This window comes from Dipodomys ordii, unplaced genomic scaffold (genome assembly GCF_000151885.1).
Source record: "Dipodomys ordii isolate 6190 unplaced genomic scaffold, Dord_2.0 Scaffold22, whole genome shotgun sequence".
In the NCBI taxonomy this organism is placed as follows: Eukaryota; Metazoa; Chordata; class Mammalia; order Rodentia; family Heteromyidae; genus Dipodomys; species Dipodomys ordii.
In genome coordinates, this window is record NW_012267238.1 from 970,639 (window position 1) to 987,496 (window position 16,858).

A 16,858-nucleotide genomic window follows, 5' to 3' on the forward strand; every position below is an offset into this window, starting at 1 on the left:
ACTTTTATGACAAGGGGTTTAAAGTTGAATAATACACAGTGATCGCCCTATGGAAATTCACAACCTAGTGGGTGTGAGAGAAACATGTGTACTGTTGGCAATATAAAGGGGCCGTTGACAACCGAGCCAGGAGAATGAAGCCTTATCTGTGCTATAATGTTGCCAAAAGCCAACGCCCTTCTATAATTTCCTCCTCCCAAATTGACTTCACCAAGGATGGAATTGAATAAAATGTTAAGAGCTTTTCTGTCTCCCTTTTCACATAGCCCTAGAACAGATTCCTCAAACTCAAATGCCTGTGACAATTGCTTGGGTTGGAATGCAGATTGACTCAGAAGCTTGCAGCAGAAAACTGGGAGTCAACAATTTTGCTAGCTTTCTTGATGATTGCCACTGCTGCTCAGTGAGTCACACTTTGAGTGGTAGAGTAGAGAATGGATGCAGACAAACTCAGACATGTAGAGTTTAATGAAAATCACAATGAGGAGTACAATAAAGAGTCCAATATAGAGATGTTAAGTGCTTTTGGAATCTTACAAGCTTCTCTCTGTGACAGTCTTCTGTAGAATGTTTTCGATATTCTTGCTCTTCATTATTTTACCTGAGAATGGAATGTTTTCAATCATCCAAAAAACAATGAAGAATTCATATAACCTCTATGACATAGATAGCCTCTTCTTTTTCAGTACCAGAACAATTTAAAAAGATAGGGTTGATTGACTGAAGTTAAAAACTGAAATAATGGAACAATCTCTTTTAGAAGAAACATTATCTTGCTCTCAGCATAGTTTACAACAGAGAAAATGGAGTGTTTACCTTTGTCTCTTCAGGCCCAGTTTTTCCAAGACTTTCTCTCTAATCTGCCGAGTTTTTACACAGTATACAATCGGATTCATCAAGGGTGGTACCAACAAGAAAGCATCTGCTATAAGAATCATAGCTAAAGGATATTTATGCTTAGCAAAGCGATGCATGACAGCCAGGGTGATGATGGGCACATAGAAGATGAGCACAGCACAGATGTGCGAGACGCAGGTGTTAAGAGCTTTGAGTTGCTCCCCATGGGATGCAATACCTAACACAGTCTTTAGGATGAACACATAGGAGACCACAATGAACACACTATCTGACATCATACAGAGTGCGACAAACAGCCCATAGTAAAAGTTAACCCTGTTGTCAGAGCAAGCCAGCTTCATAACATCCTGGTGGAGGCAGTAGGAATGAGATAATAGTTGCTTATGACAGTATCTGAGTCTCTTTAAAGTAAAAGGAAGGGGAAGCACTAAGAGAATGCTTTTAACAGCAAATACCAGTCCAATATGCCCAACTCTAGAGCTGGTGAGAATGGAGCTGTATCTCAGAGGGTAACGAATGGCGACAAATCGATCGAAGGACATAATCAGAAGAACCGAAGACTCCATATCTGTGAACCCATGGATGAAGAATTCCTGGGCAATGCATGCATCCCCAGAAATCTCAGTTGAATTGAATAAGAAGATTCTTAGCATAGTAGGAATGGAGGAGAAAGACAAACCCAGGTCAGAGAGAGCTAGCATGGAAAGGAAATAGTACATGGGCTCCTTCAGGGAAGGCTCTGTGCTGATGACACAGAGGATGGTGCAGTTACCCAGAATGGCCATTACATAGATGAGGCAGAGAGGGATGGAGATCCAAATGTGCATATATTCAAGACCTGGGATCCCAATCAACAGAAATGAGGAGACTTCAACCTTCGAGGTATTGAGAAGAAGCATCATAAAGAAATAGCCACTTCCAGATCTACAATAACACCAACAATAAACAAAAAAATACTTTTGAGTTGTAGTCACCACGCAGAACTAAGTTTACTTAAGGGTTAATAGCTCCAACTTATAGGACAGGAAAGCCAGACATTATAGTGCACACCTATAATCTCAGCACTTGGGAGTCTAAGGCAGAGGAATCACAGTTTTGAAGCCAGTCTGCACTACATAGTGAGTTTAAATCCAGTCTGGGTTATATAATGGCACACTATCTGAAAATTAACAAAACAAACAAGAGGCAAGAAATAATATACTCCTATTTTTTCTTTTTTCTTTTTTTTTTTTTTGTCGGTCATGGGGCTTGAATTCTGGACTTGGGCACTGTCCCTGCGCTCTTCAGCTCAAGGCAAGCGCTCTACCACTTGAGCCACAATGCCACTTCCAGATTTCTAGTGGTTTTTATTGGAATAAGAGTCTCATGGACTTTCCTGCCCAGGCTGGCTTTGAATCTCGATCCTCAGATCTTAGCCTCCTGAGTAGCTAGGATTATAAGCATGAGCCACCGGCACCAGCTTACTCCTATTTTTTCTATACAAAGAAAATGTGCTGTGCATTTAAACAGGTTCTTCATAGTATTTAAAGACTTTTATGCTATTCTTCCACTCTATTTTTATAGAAATCCTTCTTCTCAGATATATTCCTGAATAACTAAAACTAAGAATACCAAAGTGTTTTAATATGCTTTCTTCAACCATAGCTTTTGATATTTATATATTAATTAAAATGACTAGTCTTTTATAACATAAAAGAGTTCAAATATCAAGACTGTAGAGTGGCCAGGTACTACCACATAATACAGTGTTACAGGAGTAAGGGTTAAAGGAGGCCAGAATATTAACTTATACTTCATGGCACTTATATTTCAAACTAAAGGGCATGTTAAATTTGGCTGATGACGTATTGGTGTAAAAGCTGTAAACTTCTTCACATTTCTAAATGTTTTCCAGAATATTTTTAAATCATATTTGCCCAAAAGAAAAGCCAAAAGTGATAGAGATCATATACACCTAAAATTATAAAAAATATTTCTATTCTGGCCATTTATTTAAAAATATGGACTGAGACTATAAAATCATACATGAAATCACAAACATGTTTGTGTGCACACATACATACTCACAGTAGTATGGATGAATATGGTTGGAATATTGGACCAAAAGGAATTTCAGGCTCTTGTTTCACATTGTTCATTCCCAAGGGGAAATGAATCTACACATGCAAATTTACACACCTTAAGACTGCCCATCCTGAAGATTTCAGTTATTCTTTGTATTCTTCTATATTTTTAAAATTCCTACCCCTTTCAATTCAGCCCAAGGCTAGCACTCTACCACTTGAGCCACAGTGCACTTCCAGATTTTTCTGCTTATGTGGTGCTGAGGAATCAAACCCAGGGCCTCATGCATGAAAGGCAAGCACTCTGTCATTGAGCCACCTTCCCAGCCCTAAATACATTTTTATGGTAAAAATAGTGTACAACAGGGTTACAGTTACATGATTAAGGTAATGAGTACATTTCCTATCCAGCATTGTTTCCTCCTCCTTTGTTTTGCCCCTAGCATCCCTTCTCTCCCCACCTCCCCAACTCCTCCCTCCCCCCCCCACAAGTTGTAAAATTCGTTTTCAACATAGTGTCTTGTACACTCATTGTTACAATGGGTAAACCTGTATCCCTATTTAAGCATTTTGTTTTTTCCCTTCCCCTCCCCAAATCAGAAAAGTGTATATACAAGATGCAGGGCACCAACATCAAATACAGTGACAACAGGGGTTATACCATGGGGGAAGAACATACAAAAGAAACAAAAAAAAATCACTTAGTGCACTATAAGTACATTTAAAAAACAATAGCAAGAAAGAAAAAAAAAACACTTATGTCCCTGTCTTGGTGTTAATTTCACTTAACATCATCTTATATGGTCATATATACATAGCTTTTTTACCTTTTCTGCTTGTCCTAGACATATACTAGTTATTGCAAATAAGGGAAACCATGGGACCTATGTTTCTTTGGGCCTGGCTTACTTCACTTTATATTTTTTTTCCAAGTCTTTCCATTTCCTAACAAATGGGGCAATGTCATTCTTTCTGATGGAGGCATAGAATTCCGTTGTGTATATATACCATATTTTATTGACCCATTCATCTACTGAGGGGCAGCTGGGTTGCTTCCATATCTTAGTTATCATAAATAATGCTGGGATATACATAGTTGTGCAGGTAGCTTTAGTATGGCCTTGTTTGTGATCCTTTGAGTAAATGCTCAAAAGTGGGATTGCTGGGTCATAGGGGAGCTCTATGTAGAGTCTTTTGAGAAACCTCCATACTGCTTTCCAAAGTGGTTGAACAAGTTTGCACTCCCACCAACAATGCAGTAAGGTTCCTTTCTGGCTACATCCCCTCCAGTTTCTGTTGTTATTAGAGTTCTTGATTATAGCCATTCTAGCTGGAGTGAGGTGGTATCTCAATGTTGTTTTGAGTTGCATTTCTTTTATGGCTAGAGAAGTTGCACATTTATTTCTTCATGTGTCTATTGGCCATTCTTATTTCCTTTTCATAGAAGTTTCTCTTTAAGTCTTTAGCCCATTTATTTATGGGGCAGTTGTTTCTTTGAGAATTTGTTGTTGGGGGATCCCTGAGCATTTTTCATGAGGCTGTTTTATCCAGATCAAAGAAAATAGCTAATGGTGATTGAAATAGAATCAGTCAGGGAGAGCTAAGGAAACAATAGCTGGCTTATCTCTCTGCTGAAAAAAAACACATTCAAAGTTGATTTGGTTAAGAGCTATGAAGACTTAGTGGACATGTCATAAACATGTCATATGAAGAGACAGGAGAAGACTAGATGAGGAGAGCACAATTTCTATGCAGTGTTTAGTGTCAATTTTGTCTCAGTCTTTCGAATGTAATCAATTCTCTCTTGACATGTACCATGCACGATAACTCTCACTTGTATGTACTAAAAGAAGTCACAATATTCCATGCAATGGAAGCTTTCCTGTTTGTAATTCATAACTCTTACTTTCCTTCACTACCTATTCTTATTCCTTTCTCAGTGCTCTTGGCTTTTCTCTGTCTAGCCATAAATTGATAACCAATTCAGATTCATCTGATGTTTGAGTCTAATACTGATCAAAGTCCTAGTGCCAGTATCACTGACAAATTGAGTAATTCACCTTTTAAAAACTCCATACTATTTCAGAAATCAAATCTTTTATTTAGAAACAGAAAGGTCTTTGAAAAAATATGTATAGATATTAAATTGTGAGACCACAGTGCATAGTCCAGAAAAAAATAAACTCCATACCAGCCTGGGCAGGGTAATGAATGCTTGTAATCTCAGCACTTGAGAGGCTATGCCAGGAAGATTGAGAATTCAAGGAGCACCACACCAGAGCAGCCCCGCAGTACAGCTACCAGAAGGAGCTTCTCTGGGGAGTGAGATTCACAGTGATAGATAAATGTAATGACACACTGCCTGTGCCATTTTATGTTTTTTCAGAAGGGACTATTGCACAATTCTGTGTCAGAAGCCATTCTTCCACAAGGTCCCAACTTAAGTCAGGTAAACTGAAGATGTGAATTACCATTGGCCATATTGTTTCTTCAATTTTGATCATCATGAAAATACAAGCAACATGCCTACCCACCTATAGACCATCATTTGCAGCCATAAATTTTTCAACCTAAAAGTAGCTTCATCCTGCACATTGGACAATCTACAAAACAATTTTACTTCCAGTTTTCTAAAAGGCATAGGTTTGGTCTCTATAAATTTCAGTATTTTTCTAAGAAAATGTAAGCTTTCTCTAGAGATAGTTAATGCAAGTCTCCAGAATGTTATCCCCTCTCTAGCTGCTTTATTCCAAAGCAAGTATAGAAAGGTTTCAAGTTTTGAAGCTTCTACAGCTGGTCTGCTCTAGCACCCTGGTGAGAATTCGCATTGTATTTATATTCTCATACTCTTTTTAGTGTCAGTTGATCTTCCCAAGAATTAACATATACCTAGTCCCCTGGGAACAATGGATCTCCTCCCTTCCTCACATTATGTCAATAAGGGCTTTCCAATAGAAATGGAAAGACTTAGAAAAAATGTATTAAGTGAAGTAAGCCAGGCCCAAAGAAACATAGGCCCCATGGTTTCCCTTATTTGCAATAACTAGTATATGTCTGAGACAAGCAGAAACGGTCAGGTAAGTTGATGTTAGGTGAAATGAACCCCAAGATAAGGATTCAAATGGTTTTTCTTTCTTGCTATTGTTTCTAACATATTTATAAGATGATTTCTTTGACTTGGAAAAAATTATATTAAGTGAAGTAAGCCAAGCCCAAAGAAACATAGGTCCCATGGTTTCCCTTATTTGCAATATCTAGTATATGTCTGAGTCAAGCAGAAAAGGTCAGATAAGGTGATGTTAGGGAAATGAACCCTAAGATATGTATTCAAATGTTTTTTTTCTTTCATGCAATTGTTTCTAACTCATTTATAAGATTATTTCTTTGTTGCTTTGTATGTCCCTCCTGCACAGTATAACCCCTGCTTTCACTGTATTTGATGTCGGTATAATTTGTGGAGGGGAAGGGAAAAACAAGTCGTTTAAATAAGGATACAGGTGGACCCATTGCAACAATGAGATGTACAAGTCGTTATGTCAAAAACGAACTTTCCAACTTTGGTGGAGGGGGGGCAGGGAGTATTGGATGGGGGGATAGGGGGGAGGATGGGAAGGGATGGGAAAGGGAACAAAGGAGGAGGTTACAATGCTTGATAAGAAATGTACTCATTATTTTGCCTGTGTAATTGTAACCCCTCTGTACAGTATTTTCACAATAAAAAAATAAAATAAAAAGAAATGGAGACTGGAGACTTTTAAATATCATCAGACAGTCCTCTTTTCATATAAGGACTCAACAATCATGTAGAATCTACATATGTATGGATATCATCTAGTTTTTGCCTTACCCTGCCCATTGCTAGTCCAGTGAGCCAAAAAAATGGAATCACACTGACAGAAATAGATAAACATGAGTCAGTGATATGAGCTCCCTTCCACCAAAAGTTATTCTGGTGGAAGACTTGGAAAACAATGTTATTCTCATTCCTGGAATATTGGCAAAGGAAAAGCAATGCATTTTCATCTATTACAAAATCATTTATAAGAAAGAGAATCCACCCTCCCCAAAAGTCATTTAAAAATACTTGAAGTCATTTTTGGTTGTCATAGCTGGGAAGAGTCCTGAATATAGGAAAGAGAAGCTAGAAAAGTTGCTTCACATCTTAAAATACACAACAGACTTCTACAGCAAAGTAGAGGCCCAAATGTCCATGATGCAAAGATGAAAACACTATTCCAGAAGATATAAAAAAGATAAGAGTGTGTTCATCAAATTACGAACGAAGCCAAATGCAAGTTACTAACTCAGACACAAAACTTTTTAAAGAATGTTATGTTTCTGGGATAGCTCGATTGTGAAGTGCCCACCTTGCATGCACAAGGCTTTGAGTTTGATTCTCAGAATTACAAATAAATAAATACTAAAAAAATGATGTTGCATCCCATGTCATAAACTTAGTCCTATCATTGAAAACAATTATTGATATTAAGAAATATACCAAGCCAGGTGCCAGTGGCTCACACCTGTAATACTAGCTACTCAGGTGGCTGTTTGTGGTCCAAAGCCTACCCAGGCAAAAAAGTCCCTGTGAGACTCTTATAGCTAATTAACCACTTAAAAACCATAAGTGCCATGGCTCAAGTGGTAAAGTGCTAGCCTTGAGCACAAAGAGGCTCAGGGACAGCACCCAGGCCTTGAGTTCAAGCCCCACAACCAACAAAAATAAATAAATAAAAAGAAATACACTGATAGTATAAGTACAAAAAAGCATGGAGAAATACAAGTTTCTTAAGAGATGGAAAAATTCATACAATTCAGTTATAATTTGGGTTAAAATATTTAATATTTAAAATGAAAATAAAACTTCTGTAATGAGTACTTACCATCAATTCAGAGGAAGCATGTTTGCTAAAGATCTATTTAAAACATTTTTATTTTCAGTTACATGCTACCACATCTACTATTATAATTACTATTCAACAATACTAGGAAATGAAAAAAAGAACAAATTGAAAAATTTGTGTCATTTTTCAAAAAAATAAAATGTTTACATAATTTTAGGTTTGAATTCATTTTTTTTCACTCAAACATCCAAAAGAAAAGACTATAATTTCTTCAAATACAATTACCAACATAACGAAATAGAAAATTCAACTCCACAGCTCTGTAGCTTTTCCTGTCCATAAAAGTGACCAATAAAATTGTATAAAAATAGATTTCTCACAGTAGCCACAAACTAAAAAATGTATCGATACCACTAACTTTTGTATTTCATAACTATAGGAGAGCTGCAAAATATTGCTAAATAACCTAAGTTCCTTCTCTCCCAGGAGATAGGATTCTTCCTCCATAAGAAATAGATGTGAATTCTCTCATTTAGGGAATCAAATCATCATTAATCAGTAGTACTCAATAATTTTTTAATGGATAGTGACTGACAGATCCTAAAACTACATTCATGCTATGACCATGCAAATACATACAGTATAATATGGAAAACAACAAAAAAGAGAAGATGTCTTTGATTATTTAATATCAAAATTTAATATGCTATTGGAATCAATAAAGTTATTTGTGAAGCTATAAAATATTTATTATAATATGTAAACAGCATTTTCAAAATTCTCAGAATGAGATAAAGATATGATAATATCATAGTTCATCATATTTTGTATCTCTCATGAAAAAATGCATATCACAAATGAAGTTGACACAATTAGCGAACATTGCATTCATTCATTTACATATTTTGCTGCTAAGGATTGAACCCAGAGCTTCACTCATGCTACTTGCATGGTTTACCACTGAGGTACAAGTCTAGCTGGACTGTCACTTTTTTAAAACATCCCTATTTTATACATCTTTTCATTTGGATTAAAATTTTAAAGGAGCTAAACAAATCTTGTAATGATATTAGAATAAATAAATACACTTCTGACTTCCTTAGCATTACCTCTAAGCTATTATATAAAATATGAAGAGTACACTGCATTAAGCACAAGTATGATTGCAAAAAAATGTGTAAACAAAATTAGGGGTAAGAAGGTTTAAAAAAAATGTTCCAAAGAACATTTAATCTACCTTGCCATCTTGGTGGTGAAGCTAGCATCAAAATACATGAGCTTTATCCTATTTACTTCAAGACATTTTTGCCAATTCACTATAATTCTATATAATTGGTTGAGTAGGTTAGTATTTGTAAGTCATGCCTGCATATATGAATGATTTGGAATAGTTTTAAACACGAAGCTATGTCTCAACTCAGATGAAATAATGGCAAACGTTTGAGGATGCAGCTCACGTATCTGCTGTGTTGTGTGTCTGCTGCTGTTTTAGTGATGTGCTGTGGTTTGCTTGATAGGAAAGGAATTAGAAAGTAATTGTGCTAAATACAGATGTCTGTGTTCAGGGAATATATCCTAGGAAATATGGTAGACATTCAAATGTGCAATTGTTCTGGCCAGGCAATAAATATAATAATTCTTGCTCCTTCATGACTAGATGATAGTAACTGATTTTCTGCTAGAGTCATATTGCACAAAAACCTTTGACTTTAAAAAATATTGTTGATCTTTATTTCCAATTGTTGCTCTGGTAGTTTAAAAATAATCAATATGTGTTTGAAACATGTCTTTCTGGTTGTGCTGTTAAGAGGGCCAAAAGCGAATGGGGAGAGTGTAGAGAGATAGAGCTGATGTTGAATAAAAGGATTTTAGAAGTCTTATTTCATATCTGAAAGAAGCGGAAATAATACAACTTGCCACATTTAAGGTTACACAGAATTACAATTTAACAAGCTACTCATTTCTTTGATACAGCTGGCATTGTTATTTCTTCTGTAATTAAATACTTGTTTTAAGTTCTTGCTAATAGCTCCCTGGATTCTGCTAATCTTCAGTGTGTGCCTCTTGCCTAAAGCTCTTGTCTCAGTATTTCTAGGCTTCATCTCTGATTTGCAGTCTTTTGCTTCTCAGCACCTGCCTTTATGTTCCCCATTTCTGTTTCTTGACTCCGTTCCTCCCTCTAGTTTAGTCCTCAACATTGTCTTGTGCACTTGGTCTTTGTCGGCCTAGCATCTTACCTGACTCTCAAAGGAGAAGTGTTCCTCCACTTGCTTCCCAGCCACGTCAGTGCACAGGTAGCTAAGAAGCTGGCCTTCTTATAAGAAGCCCGGAATAATACTCAAGCTTCCTTTCAAGATGCCTTTGGGACTCTACCCTGGATGTGACAACCATGATTTCCCTGGACGCTCCTCATGCTAGACTGAAACAGAACAAACGGCATGCTAACAAGTCTCACTTTTCATTATTTTTCCATGACTTTTCAAATTTTCCTTGACTAGCATGGAGTGATGTTGTATATTAACTGTCTTTGGTATTTGATAGATGCCCACAGTGTACACTGACCAATGTGATAATAAGCATTTTCCAGTCCCAATAATTTTTACTAGGAGCCTTCAAGAGCCTCCTCTGTGTTGTGGAATACCCAAAATTAATCTTTCTCCCTGTGTATTTGTTCCCTGTTATACTCTTATACTCCAGAAGTCCCCTGGATTCATCCTTCAATGTTCATTTGTCTTCAACTTATGAGAACATGTGATATTTGCTTTTCAGAGTGCCTTATTTCCCCTAACAATGTTCTCCAATTCATCCATTTTGCTGCAAATGACAGTTTATTCATATTGCTGATTAACATTGTGTACATGTGTCCCATTTCATTTATCTAATCATCTGTTGATAGATACCTAGGCTGCTTCCCTATCTTAATTATTATGAATGGTGTTACAATAAGCATGAGGCATGCAGCTATGTCTTTGGTATGCTGATTTCATTTCCTTTGGATATAAATCCAGCCAAATTTTTGATGCTAAATTGAGGATCCTATTCATTGTTCTCTATAATGGCTGGACTAATTTACATTCCCACCAACAATGTATAAGAGTTTCTTCTTTTCCACACCTTCACCAACATTCATTAGTTTTTGTTTACCTATGTTTATTTAGATAAATATATATTTATATAATATTTAGTGTTTACCTGGGGAAAAAACATAAACTGACAAGTCATCTTTCTGACTCTCTCCTTTTATTAGCATATATTAATTGTGCAAAGTGGCTTCACTGTGTTATTTCCATAGACATGTAGTCTTAAAACTGTGATTTCATACTTATGTTCAACTTATTCAAATTTTAAAAGTAACTTTGTTGCTTTGTATGTCCCTCCCCCATGGTATAACCCCTGTTTTCACTATATTTGATGTTGGTATAATTTGTGGAGGGAAAAGGAAAAAACAAATTGTTTAAATAGGGATACAGGTGGACCCATTGCAACAATGAGATGTATAAGACGTTATGTCGAAAAACAAACTTTACAACTTTGGCGAGGGTGGGGGATGGTAAGGGGAAACAAAGGAGGAGGCAACAATGCTTGATAAGAAATGTACTCATTACCTTGCCCATGTAATTGTTAGCCCTCTATATAGTATTTTCACAATAAATAAATAAATAAATTAAAAGTAACTCAATCACAATTCAAATAAATAAAAATTTTAAGACAGAACATAGAATATACACTTTGACTAGAAAAAAAATCCTATATTACTAAGTGACATCAACCATTCATTTCAAATGAGCAGTGTCAGGCATTGAAGTAGCTTTGACTCTTCATTCTTATTTCCTGAAAGACAAAAATACAATTGTATTGATATCAGAATATAACAAGCAAATACAGCATGTGAAAAAGGAAAATAGTCCAACAAGTTGAATTTTACCATCACTGCTATCTACTACTATATATAGCAAATATTTTTAATCCCAATAAATTCCACTTTTATGTACAAATTAATCAACTTTGCCAGGATAACCAGACTTCTTGGTATTTCCCTTCTTCTATATGCAATCATGAGTGCTTTGGTGTTTTTTTCATATGGATACTGAATGTGCCAAATGAAAGGAAAAATATTATTTCCTTTTATGTCAATATAATTGTCAATAGTCATGTCAAATTATTGCTCAATTTATTTTGGACAAGATTTTTATGCTTCCTCTTGAATTCAAATTATCTCTCATCTTTCATTTTGTTGCATAGTTAGATAAAATCAAACTGTATTTGTTATTGCACTAATGGTGTATGATTGCTTGTTTATAAAGATAATTAAATGTTTAAAAATCTGATGTATATGAGATAATGGAATCTTATTCAAATGAAAGTTCTGACTTTTAGATCTGGAATAGGCTTGAATTCTGAGAATCTACACTTACTCTTTTTTCCCACAACTCACATTTTATTTTAGTTCAGCTCTTATATAGGAAAAGGTAAAAATAATATAATAGATATTCAAATTATAATTTTGCTGGGCGCCAGTGGCTCATGCCTGTAATCCTAGCTACTCAAGAAGCTGCGATTTGAGGATCTCAGTACAAAGCCAGCCCAGGCAGGAAAAGTCCATGAGACTTTTAGCTCCAAGTAACCACTAGAAAACCAGAAGTGGGACTGTGGCTCAAGTGGTAGAGCAAGCCCCTTCCTTGAGCTGATAGAGCTCAGGAACAGTGCCAAGGCCCACAGTTCAAGCCCCACAAATAAATAAATAAATAAATTTGCCATGTATCTTATAGTACTCTGCTATCGATACATAAGAATGATCTAATTAAAATATTTTCCTTCTGAATGTATCTTTACTTCTGAAAACTATGAAAGTGATATTACATATTTTTAAAAAATAAAATCAACATATCCCATCATTTACATGGGGAAAAGAGAGGTGTAAGATGTGGTGCATTCAGAAGTTAAGGGAAAAAAAGGTTTAGAATCCTAAATTGGAGTATTGAGTATGAGAACAATGACACAAACTATTTAAATTCTCATTAAAACATTTGATATTTCTCTAAAGGTACATTTGACAAAAAGAGAAATCATCAGCCAATATAATAATATACAGTGAATATATCAGTTGCTAATATTTCCAATGACCAAAAACACCAAGTGGAAAATCTGGAAAGAAAATCTTACAGAGACATAATTAAATGAGCCTTAGACCTTCAATCACTGAAGATTATGATCCTACTTTAGTTACTACTTGACTCTGGTGTAAAACAAAGTCAGAACTATTCACACAAAATTACACTGACTCTTAAATGAAAAAGGAATAAGCATAAAATAAATTGAAAGGACTTGGATTTTCTTCTGCTTTTATTATACTAAGGTAAAAGGACAAACAGTTAAACATTTCATTTTGGCAGTATTGGGTTTTGTACTTGACCTTCTACTTAACAAAGCATTTGACTACTTACTTGAACCACGATTTCCAGTCCTTTTCACTATAGTTACTAAGTTTTCAAATGGGGTCTCAAACTTCTGCCCTCGTCATCTTGGACTATGATCCTCTTATTTATGCCTCCATGTGTCCAGGATTATAAATGTAATGCTTGACTTGTTGGTTGAAATGAAGTCTGATTCATATTTTGCTCTGGCTGGGCTTGAATTTATTCTTCTTCCTGTCTCTGCCCTTGAAATAGCTGAGATTTACAACTTAAGATGAAAATAAAATTTTAAAGCACAATATCTTCCTATTGTATAAAGTTATAACACCTTAAATAGTTTCTGAAAAACTGGAATCTCTATAAAAACATATTATACCTGATTTTGCTATGCTGATATTAAAATACAGTGGAGCTTTTGTGAGTATGATCACAATCTCCCATATGTATATTACTATAGACTTGATAACCTTGGCAGTTTTTATGTCTTTTTTCCCTAAAAATGTATGAGCTCTGGCAAATCTGAAATCGTACCGTTCTACCTTCTGAAAATTAATCTTTTCTTTTTGCCTTTAAGTGCTCCTTTCTCATGTTTCTTTCACATCTCATCAACATAAAATTTTAAAATTCAGTATGTGCTGAAAACAATAAGTAAGGAGAAGCCAGGAAGACCCTCTACAAGTTGGGTATGTGAGGGTTTTGCTGTAGTCTGTAACTCTTCACCTTAAGTGAGGAAGGCCTTTGAGTTTCAGAAAAGATCAGAAATGACCAGATCCTCATCAGAATTCCTTTTCCCTCTCTAGTTAATCATTCCCTTAGAAGTCAGGGCCTTGGAACCATTTAGTGAGAACTTCAGCACCAAAAAGCTGCTAACAACCTCATGAAGCCCACATTACTTGTGTATAGATGCTCATGTGAACACACAATGGCTATGATGTTTCACACTATCATATGTAACTAAAGTTGTACTTCACAAAGCATGTGTATTCAGCAACCATGTCCTCATAGAATGAAGACATCCCACAAATTAGGTATCATTAAAGCAAATAATTAGTCAAACATCTACATATGAATATTGTACACATGCAAATCCAGCCCCTTATACATGTCTTTATTAATGCCTTTTAGGTACACATAGAACGCATATGTGAATTATCGGTACACTTCAAAACTGCACAGAAAATCCCTTCGATTGTAAATATGCATTCTCACATTAACAAAAATGGTATGTATATGTTGTTCACACTCAGGCAGTCACAGCAGTGTGCACGTGCGTCCAATCTACTGCCTTTCCACTGTGCATTCAGAAGAGAGAGGAAAGCTCGGGGTTAACGCTTCCAGCTTCAGTACCTAGTCTCAGAGGAAGCCAGGGGCAGGCATAGAAGGGGGCAGGGGAGAACTAATACTGGGGGAAAGTAAAGACCAGATGCAGTCCTTCAGTCCTTCAAGGTTCCTGCCAAGGCAGAAATCAGGGACTTATTAGAACTGCTGCTGGTAATACTTACATTGGTGTAAGATAGAGTATAACTCAAGCCGAGTGATTCCTTTCACCTCAGGTATGTCTGCCTTTCTAGACAGGGAAGCAAATCATAGAGTCTGAGAAGCAGGAAGACAAGGTGATACACTGTGCAGAAAGGCCTGAATCCCTGGAAGCCCCAGGTCCAGAAATCCAAGAACAGTGGATGTTACTCTGGAATAGGAGAAAGAATCTGTCCTCCAGGGAGATTTAGAAAGGTAAGAAGACTTGCACAGATAGACCCTTCAGGAAGGAGGTGACATGTGAATCCAGTATCCACCATTATTATTGCTCTACAATTCATCTTTAGATATCTTAAAGTTGGAAATAGTCAGAATTTTCCTGAAGCTATTCATTCGCAAGATCTCAGCTCATTTTATGTCATACCTTTACTGGCTTCAGTAATGCAGGTGATTGTTGGAAACAACTATTTCAATATATGAGTGGAGTAGCAGAGAGCCAACAGAGCTAATTGGATATCATGAATGGATTCAATCCCACATTCATAGATGAAGTCAAGCTCTCTTCTCTGATAATACACTAAATTTCTTCAACCCAAAGGTACCCAGAAGGGAAGGGTGGGCCAAAGGGGGAGTGAAGATATTGAAGATATGATACAGAGAAAGATGTATACATAAATTATTTGGTTAAATGGCAAAAAGAAATTAATATATAACCTGAAAATTAAGAAAAGTGAGGGTAGGGGTGGTTTGGGAGGATGGGTGAGATGTTGAAAGGGGTGACATTGATCAAGGGGTGATTATTCATAAACTGCTTTGTTGAATGGTAACACCTTTGTACAATCACTTGAAGGTAATAAAAAACACTTTTTTAAAAAAGCTACCCAGAGGTTTTGCAAGCTAGATTTTATTTGAGGGCACAGAAAAATTGAGTGAAAACTTCCTTGTGATCATCCTAGCTATGGTGTTCACATTATATGTATATGGCTTAATTTCACCGTAAGTATATGACTTAATTTCAGTGTTCATACATTCCAACCATGAGAGCTCTGACCTATGGGGGAAAAAAAAACTTCTGGCCAGAAGTTGGGTTAGGGAAATAAAAAATAGAAGGAAGTTGGGTTAGGGAAATAAAAGTTAAGTGATATTCTTCTTACTGCTTAGAGAATGTACATTTTTATATTAAAGTCAACAACAACCTAATAAATGGTTTTGGTATTGAAAACTTCCCATTTTGGACAAAAACAATGAGGGATTGGCAAATGTCTGTCCACTCTTAGTGACTTTTAGCCTTCAGTATATCTGTGTTCAGTTCATAAACTTCTAAGCATAAAAGACAGGAATTTCTACAGTGAATACACTGGATTCCATGCAATCACTGGGGAAAACACAGAGAAGAAACAGAGGTACCTGACAATGACCCCAAAGCCCATTCTAGACATAGGTGCTACGTTGACTCTGCTCTTCATTTTGCAAACAGGGGGGAAAAATCTGCATGTCAGCCAGCCGTGTTGAATGAGGAAAGATAAAACAATGTGTGAAAAATGAGGGATCCTGGGCTTATCAATGAGGGTAGCATATGAATAGAGGGGAATGAAAAATGATTTTGAAAGAGGCTGCTTAATTCTAGTAGCCGAAAAGTGAATGGGAAAGTTATCAGTTGTCAAAGAGTATAGAAGATTGAGTGTTCCATTAAGGCTCACAGACAGTAGTTAATACAGATGTCATCCTTGAGAAAGTAGCAAATCCTCAGAGATTGGAGTGCCATGCAGAATCCTTGTCCACAGGCTCCAGTAAAGTAGAATATCAGCATCCTTGGCAAAAATGCAAGTCTGTCTCTAAGTTAGTCCACATTTGTGAAACCCATATTCACCTCTATCATGATGAGTCTTTCTCTACTTGACCCAGTCAGGCTCGGTTTCCTAACCACTCCCTATGTAGCAAAGGCAATAACGTGTGTCACCAAGAGTCCTAGCTATGAAGTGGTTTCTTCTGACAGATTTGGTTATATGACACCAGGCTGATCCTATCATGACTTAAACTCTATTTTTATCATGGTTGAAATGAAGATGCAGAAGTTTTATGCAAGTTAGAAACAATATTATTACAAAGTTGAAACAAAATAGAGATCAGCATTTATTATATGCACACCCATGCATTTAACATACATACATCTATGAATTCTTTTACAAATCTTAAAATACAG

At 36.2% G+C, this 16,858-nt stretch overlaps 1 protein-coding gene across 1 annotated transcript; it reads right to left on the reverse strand.

The window, feature by feature from the left end:
• Nucleotides 1-812: 812 nt before the first annotated feature.
• On the reverse strand, nucleotides 813-1,760 carry LOC105983909 (olfactory receptor 51A7-like). The gene has a single exon (XM_013013941.1). It carries the CDS (start codon nucleotides 1,758-1,760, stop codon nucleotides 813-815), a length of 948 nt encoding a protein of 315 aa, XP_012869395.1.
• Between the last annotated feature and the right edge of the window lie 15,098 nt (nucleotides 1,761-16,858).